The sequence below is a fragment of the Salvelinus fontinalis genome, chromosome 3 (assembly GCF_029448725.1).
Source record: "Salvelinus fontinalis isolate EN_2023a chromosome 3, ASM2944872v1, whole genome shotgun sequence".
In the NCBI taxonomy this organism is placed as follows: Eukaryota; Metazoa; Chordata; class Actinopteri; order Salmoniformes; family Salmonidae; genus Salvelinus; species Salvelinus fontinalis.
In genome coordinates this window covers 57,499,022-57,507,611 of record NC_074667.1, presented here as the reverse complement: position 1 = coordinate 57,507,611, position 8,590 = coordinate 57,499,022, and the positions used below count along the sequence as shown (strand labels likewise).

The 8,590-nt window shown below is 42.8% G+C and overlaps 1 protein-coding gene across 1 annotated transcript in view; it reads right to left on the bottom strand.

Annotated features, from left to right (window-relative positions):
- Positions 1-399: 399 nt before the first annotated feature.
- LOC129851169 (ski oncogene-like) overlaps positions 400-8,590 on the bottom strand; it is an 81,823-nt gene continuing 73,632 nt past the window's right edge. Inside the window, exons 2-7 of the mRNA XM_055917522.1 lie at positions 5,447-5,560; positions 4,879-4,982; positions 4,406-4,674; positions 3,165-3,448; positions 2,777-3,007; positions 400-2,625 (exon numbers count right to left, since the gene is read on the bottom strand). Of these exons, the coding sequence (XP_055773497.1) occupies positions 2,431-2,625; positions 2,777-3,007; positions 3,165-3,448; positions 4,406-4,674; positions 4,879-4,982; positions 5,447-5,560 (1,197 nt within the window). The 3' untranslated portion in view covers positions 400-2,430. The remainder of the gene's footprint in view (positions 2,626-2,776; positions 3,008-3,164; positions 3,449-4,405; positions 4,675-4,878; positions 4,983-5,446; positions 5,561-8,590) is intronic.

Sequence of the window (8,590 nt, the reverse complement as noted above, 5' to 3'; positions counted from 1 at the left end):
GAAAGTGTTATAATATTCAGCGCCATTACTTTTTCCACATTTTGTTGTGTTACAGCCTGAATTGAAAGCAGATTAAATGTAGATGATTTGGTCACTGGCCTACACACAATACAACATAATGTCAAAGTGGAATTATGTTTTTAGAAGCGTTTACTAATTAATACAAAATGGAAAGCTGAAATGATTGGCTTGTTGATTGGCTTAAGTTTGTTTCTGCATACTGTATGTGTGTGTGTTTTTGTCTGAACATTAATTGTTTGTGCATTTTGTCCCATATCCACAGAGGACAAAGAAGTTACATATTGCGCCTTTAAATTGTCCCTGTTTCTTAGATATGATTACATAACAGTGTTACACTTTGTGTAACTCACTGACAGTAGTAAAATATAAAACACACCATTGAAAATGGTTGATTTGATTTTTAATGGGTATTATACAGGTTTTCCAAAGAAAAAATCTACACTGAAACAAGCGGCAAAAACAACCCCCACTTACAAACCAAAACTACAACAAGAGCATAAACACAATGTATAATGTTATTACATTGTACCCAACAGGTATTCAGTGGGGAGATAATAATAGTAACTGGTACATGAGACATAAAAGTATTTTATTCTACAATACATAAGAGAGCACCTAGGGATGAAACCCAGAGAAGTTGTAATATTTATCCTAATTGGAGCTTTAGCATTGGGAAACCTGATAAAGGAATTGATGCTGAGATATCGTCTTCGGGTATCGATTTTGGTCTGGGTTTTGGTACACACTTAACAAATGAGATACATTTTCTGAAAAGTGTCATTGAAGAAAGAAAATAAAGAGGACATTTTAAATGTTCTCTCTGTTTTTGTCTCCATCTGACAAAGATCACTGATCAGTCAATTAGCAATATTTCCTCTTCTTTTTTCTACCCATAATTCATTGTAATAAATGCACATTGATTTGAGATGATATTGAAGGGGAACAATAATGAAACTAGAATATCAACATTTCAAATATAGAGTTTCTATTGGTTTCAAGTAAGAGTCAAAATGATATTCATATGCAATTTAGGTGTGAAGCAAGGAAAACTTATTGACACAAATCTTATTTACAAAATCATCCTTAAACGTTGTATTTACACAAGAGGTCATTAAATGATGTTGTTCAATTCTATGTTCATGTTCATTTGTGAGTTGAAAAACAGAAGAGGGAGTTAAATGCACAATGCAATTTTATTTTTTAAAAGTGCAATTACTTTTAGTAAAGTAAAAAAATATATCCATATTTTGTATATGTAGAAATGTTGTTCATATAAACAGCACATGTTGTTTTTTCAAAGAGCCCTAAAACCAGTGACTAAAAATGTATGCTGCTTATAATTGACAAGCAGGAAATTATTTCAGGATATAAATTATTTTACAGTACTCGATACAAAATTGGAAATACCTCAATTCACCAAAGAGAAAGAGAAAGCTTTATCAAAGGTGTTTTATGTGGGCGGAACTCCATTTTAGCATGGACAAGCACATTTAAACATTTGTCACATGGTTTGGTTTCATACACAATATACTGTATCTCAAAACAATTAAAAAACAAAACATATTAAGTTGTATAAGGATTGTAAAAAGTAACACTTTAATAAAATATTTAAGATGAGAACAAAAAGGTGGCTGGAACTGATTCCAGACCACACAATCCCAAATACTTCAGGCTTTAAATACAAGAACACAAATACACACGGTAGAGAAGCTGGTATACATAGGCCTATATGTTTGTATGTGAATGTGTAAATATGTATGTGAGCGTTGCCTGTAGGATAGCAGTGCTGCTCAGACAACATTTCCTGTACAACATCAAAATGAAAACATTAGAATTAAGCAAACTGATCGGTTGAATGAAGTAAATAGTGGTCAACTGGTGTCCATTGTTTTCAGTGGTTTGTAATACCTTAAAGTGTACCGAGATTGTGTGGCACAAGCATCTGCTGCTGTCATTTCATGAAAACAATCACTTCTCCTTTATATTCAAGTAACATTATGTAGCTATATTTCTACATTTTTAAATAGCTTATACCAAAATAAAATCGTTAAAAAGCTTCAGGAATCTGACCGAGGGCTCTAAAGTCACTTGTGAGGTGTCTTCTATGTAGTTTATTTCTTATCATCTGTAGGCTGTACGTCATGCGTATTCATGCTTCTATCCAGTTCACCCTATGAAGTTCATATATTATTACAATAATGTCCATTTCTATCCTATCACTAACCATATCAGTAATCAGAAGATTTATTTTTCATACTATGAAAACATATTGACTTTGCTCCAACAAACATCTTTAATTTACTGAATTTCTTTCCCTTAACAAGAGGCGCAATTCAGTCTGTATCCAGCCTCTTCCATTACGTCTTTGACTCCAGTCCACTGCATGCATCTTTAGGATCCATTGGGGTGTTATGTCTGTCTGTGTGTCTCTGTGCTAGTGTGTTCGGGGTTCATGGCGTTGTCCTGTGGGCCTCCCAGCTGAGCCTGCAGGTCCTTGACCACCCTCTCCAGGCTCTGCCGCGCCTCCCTCTCCTGCTGCAGCTCCTCTCTCAGCTGCTCTCGGTCCGCCTCCGCCTGATGCAGCTGTACCTGCAGCTCTTTAATCTGGAAAGGAACGTACACATCAGTCAGGGAGCATATACAATGACTCAATTACAGTTCATTGTGTATGTGTATGTGTGTGTGTGTGTGTGTGTGATTCTTTTTGTATGATGTCCTAAGTATATAGGCTATATCATTAGGATCTTGGTCTTACCTGTATGGAGTACTTGGATCGCAGGCGTTCAGCCTCACAGCCTTTGTCGCAGACCCGTAACTGTATCTCTCTCTCCAGCTCTCTTTTCAGATGGCCACGGGACTCGTCAGCCTCCCTCATCTTCCTGTCCCACTCCATGTGCAGGTGATCTATCTCTTTCCTCAGATTGTGCTTGGCCTCGATGGCCTCTCGAAGACGCCCCTTCTTGGACACCCTCACAAACTCCAGCTCCTGTGGGGGAATAAAAATATATATATATATGAAAACAGTTTCTTTATGTGTATAAACATAATCTTTAAAACACTTAAAGATTTTCTCTACACATAAAGAAACTGTTTTCCTTTTTGTGCCAAAGGGGGCCATTTTGGATCTTGAGTGTGAGGTTTACCTGCTGAAGACTAAGTTTGGCCTGCAGAGCAACCCCCAATTTCTCTTCCTGCTTCACTCTCATTTGAATAATCTCCTGCAGGAACTTCTCCCTGGCCTCCTTGGAGTCCAGGCATCCATACAGGGTCTGTCTCAGCGTGTCCAGCTCTGGGCATGACGGTTCCCTTGGTAATACCAGCCGGACTGGGCCCTCCAGAGGCCTCACGGTGGTCTGAGGGGTCAGGGTCTGGTACACACTGGAACAGGCAGAGGGAGGGGATGCCAAGGAGGGGACCAATGGTGGGTCTGACAGACAGAAAAATAAAACATTATGTTAAAGATCCAATGTAGCCATTTTACCTCAATATAAAATAATTTCTGGGTAATAATTAAGTATCTTACTGTGATTGCATTCAATCAAAATGGTCAGAAGGAAACAAAATAGCTTCTTAGCAAAGAGCAATTTCTCAAGTAAGAATTTGCTAGTGTAACCAATGTGAAATGGCTAGCTAGTTAGCGGGGTGCGCGCTAATGGCGTTTCAATCGGTGACGTCACTCGCTCTGAGACCTTGAAGTAGTTGTTTCCCTTGCTCTGCAAGGGCTGCGGCTTTTGTGGAGCTATGGGTAATGATGCTTCAAGCAAGCGTGGCTGTTGTCAATGTGTGCAGAAGTTCCCTGGTTCGTGCCCAGGTAGGGGTGAGGAGAGAGACGGAAGCTATACTGTTACACTAGGACTGTCTGGGAGTGGTCTGAGTGGGGAGGGGAAAACTGAAAACTAGCTGTTATCGGCAGAGATGTTTGGAACTCTCTTTCTTATTGGTCTATTAACTAATCACCAGGCAGGTCGAAACTCAACCCTTCCAAAGCAGGCTGAAATTTAATCTATTACACGAAAATGGTATAAACATAACTTTCACAATTTCATAGTATTATTCCAACCTCATATTGTGGAAATATATATAAAACAGAGGAAATCACATTTTTGACTGCACTGCTGGGCCTTTCATAGCGGGAAGCCTAAAAAATGTATTGGCGCAGCAGCGACATCTGCTGTTAAGCAAGTTGAGAATGCACTCTGTGCTCTGTACTGCACAGACCAACCACTAGATGGTGCTCTGTCACAGGGATCAGGCCATCTAACCATAGCCTTCTCCAGTAGTATTAGCTCGGGTTAGGTTGCCTGTCCTTGAGAGTTGGAGTAATTTGTGTCATGGTGCCCTATTTCTCCTACCGAATGTCTGAACAACAGTGTGTCATACTCACAGTCATCACAGTCGTCCACCTCAATCTCCCTGTCAGTCTCCATGTCCTCCACACTGTTGGCTGTGTTATTAGTGTTGGTGTTGATGTGGACAGGTCTGGGCCCAGGCTGGGATTCTCCACACTGTGGTGCTGGTCTGGAGCTGATGTGCTGGTCTCCCCTGGCTAGAGCCTGACTGTGGCCCACAGGGGCCTGCTCCTCTCTCTGGTAGGCCAACAGAGCTGGGGCCACATTTGGCACTACAGACGTGTCTATGTTTTTGTGGATGAATCTGTTATGACAAGAAAATACAAGTGACCTTAATTACTGTATTTCAACAATATAAAGTAAGGGAGCATAGCAGCGGACAATGTAGTTATTGGTCCTCATTACATTGTAATCCCTTAGGAATGTTTCAGCCAAACACCCCTTTAGTGTGGTGTGGTGAAATGGATGAGTGAAACTATGACAACATGACTGTCTGTCTCTGACTGACCTCTCATTGTGACTAGTAGACTTCTCCTTTTCAGCAGATGGACTACTGGAGGACCAGGGGCGGAAGGCTGACGACCTCTGTTTCAGCTGGACCCGTTTCAGATCCTGACAAAATATAGAATTCATTTAATACAGTGAAATGGGGAATTTGAAAAACATCCCTGGAAAGGAAAAGTGAAATCTTATTGCATAAGGCAGACAGTTTTGTTAAAAAGACTATTGACAACATTAATTATCTAACTGTATAAGGTAACACAGTCAATTAGACAAGGACTCTGTATAAAGACATAGGATCTTAATTTGATCACTTTTGTTGATGAGAATTTACCTGCACGGCAGGAAATGCAAACTTGTTGTGTATTCAAGGTTTAAAAAGGCTTCTAAAGTTTGTAATTTCCACTTAAAAATGTCAGACTTCATTTTCCCTAATGAAAAATAATTCAAATGTCCTGTTGCTGGAGGATTATTTTCAGAAAACAGTCTCACATTAAGATCCTACATCTGTAGGATCCCCTGACATTGGAAAAAATCACATTTCACACAAAAAGTGAAGAACATGAGCTATTAACCTTGTTCGCTGACTTTGATAGAGATTGTAACCAATCAGGTTGCTTCTCTTTGTCAGCTGATGGAGAGCGTAGTTTTACCAGTTTGGACTTTTTGGCTGGAACTGGGCTGTGAGACTAGATAGGAAAGAGAAAGGCTATTAATTATCAACATCCACAGGAATTTACTGGAGTAGTCTGCAATACACTTCCTCATACTGTACAAATCCCCCATACATTCACATCATTTAGCAGTCACTCTTATCCAGAGCGACTTACAGGAGAAATGAGGATGAAGTGCCTTGCTCAAGGGCACATCAACAGATTTTTCACCACGTCAGCTCGGGGATTCGAACCAGCATCCTTTTGGTTACTGGCCCAACACTTTAACACAACATCCTCTTCAGAGGTGTGTGATACTGTACATCATCTCAGTTGAGGTGTATTCCAGAGAAAACATCCATGTGTCATACAACATCAGCTAGTGGACCTACGTCAGTGTGTGAGGGCAGCAGTAGATGTGTCTATAAGAGGTCTGGCTGTGAATAGTGAGCTGGGGGCTCTGTTCTGTGTGTGTCTAGGCTGGGAGTAGCAGACAACCAGGCTGGTCTGGATGGCAGCCAGCAGAGCTACACCATACCACATCATTAGGTGGAGTGGAGCTGCTCTCTGCTCTGTGTGGGAGAGAGGGCTGAGAGAACTATGAAGAGCAGAGTAATGGCGCTGGAATCTGATGGACAACTGGAGTAAAATGTTCTGCCAGTGCTGCTACACATCGGCACGGATCGTAGTCACGCAATGTTTCCCGCTTCACTCTGCTGAGCAAGATGATGCTACTGTTAGGAGAGACTACCTAACATAACATCTCTCTCTCTTCTTGTCTCTCTCTCTCTCCCCATTTTCTCTCTCTCTCTCTCTCTCTTCTTGTCTCTCTCTCTTCCCCTTTTTTCTCTCTTTCTCTCACTCTCTCACTGAGCAAAGGGGCCACACATAGCGGCATGTTTGGCCATGTGACAATGATCCAGGAAGAGGCGGTGTTGAAACAGGTTCTGTGCAGCACTGGGGCCCTGGCTCCAGTGGTGAGACAGAGTAATCTAGCCCCTACCCTCAGGTCTGCACTTGTCAGGATGAGGATATACTTACCTAGGCAGTGTGAGAGGTCTGCGTCAGGATGAGGATATGTTTACCTAGGCAGTGTGAGAGGTCTGCGATCACCTAGAGATGGAGCCGGAGGGGATGGCTGTCGTTTTACGGGCTCCTAACCAATCATGCTATTCTGTGTTTTTTTTCGTGGTGTTTGTAACTTTTTTTCTACATAATGTTTCTGCCACCGTCTCTTATGACCGAAAATAGCTTCTGGATATCAGGACAGCGATTACACACCTCGGACAGGACGAAGATTTTTTCTGTAATGATTCGGAAGTGAAAGATTTACAGCTCCTCCCGGACCAGGCCCAAATCCCCATCATTCACATTAAAAGCAGACGCCAATACAGTGGGCGCAGATCTGGGTGCTTGGTGAGAATTCGTCGGCGAGTGGAAAATCCGCCTTCACCATCCGTCCTACTGGCAAACGTGCAATCACTGGAGAATAAACGAGGACATGGATAATATACAGTTGGCTGGGTTTTCCGTGCATCGGCAAGACAGAACAGCAGAGTACCTCATGATAAGTTGTAGACCATACTATTTACCAAGAGTGTTTTCATCTATATTATTCGTAGCTGTATATTTACCAACACAAACCGATGCAGGCACTAAGACCGTACTCTACGAGCTGTATAAGGCCATAAGCAAACAAGAGAATGCTCACCCAGAAGTGGCGCTCCTAGTGGCCAGGGACTGAAATCCGGCCACAATCTGGCCATAATTATATCCTCCTGATTCCTGCTTACAAGCATATACTCAAGCAGGGAGTGCCAGTGACTCGCTCAACACGGAAGTGGTCTGATGACGTGGATGCTAAGCTATAGGACTGTTTTGCTAGCACAGACGGGAATATGTTCCAGGAATATGTTAATCCGATGGCATTGAGGAGTATACCACATCAGTCACCGGCTTCAGCATCGACGACGTCGTCCCCACTGTGACCGAACATACATATCCCAGTCAGAACCCATGGATTACAGGCAAAATTAGCACTAAGCTAAAGGCTAGAGCTGCCGCTTCCAAGGAGCGGGACACTAATCCGGACGCTTATAAGAAATCCCACTATGCCCTCAGACGAACCGTCAAACAGGCAAAGCATCAATACAGGACTAAGATTGAATCCTACTACACCGGCTCGGACACTCATCGGATGTGGCAGTGGTTGCAAACTATTACGGATTACAAAGGGAACCCAGCCGCGAGCTGCCTAGTGACACAAGCCTACTAAAAGAGCTAAATGTCTTCTATGCTCGATTTGAGGCAAGCAACACTGAACCATGCATGAGAGCAGCAGCTGTTCCAGACGACTGTGTGATCACGCTCTCCGTAGCCGATGTGAGTAAGACCTTTAAACAGGTCAACATTCTCAGAGCATGCTGATCAACTGGCAAGTGTCTTCACTGACATTTTCAACCTCTCCCTGATGACTCTGTAATAACTACATGTTTCAAATAGACCACCATAGGCCATGTGCCCAAGAACACCAAGGTAACCTGCCTAAATGACTACCGCCCTGTAGCACTCACGTCTGTAGCCATGAAGTGCTTTGAAAGGCTGGTCATGGCTCACATCAACACCATCATCCCAGAAACCCTAGACCCACTACAATTCGCATACCGCCCCAAGAGATCCACAGATGACGCAATCTCTATTGCACGCCACACTGCGCTTTCCCACCTGTACAAAAGGAACACCTACGTAAGAATGCTGTTCATTGACTACAGCTCAGTGTTCAACATCATACTGCCCTCAAAGCTCATCACTAAGCCAAGGACCCTGGGACTAAACACCTCCCTATGCAACTGGATCCTGGACTTCCTGACGGGCCACCCCCCAGGTGGTGAGGGTAGACAACAACAGATCTGCCATGACAACTGCGTGGCCACGCACCCACAACTGCGTGGCCAGGACAACAACCTCTCCCCCAACGTGAGCAAGACAAAAGAGCTGATTGTGGACTACAGGAAAAGGGGGGCCGAGCACGTCCCCATTCACATCAATGGGACTGTAATGGAGCGG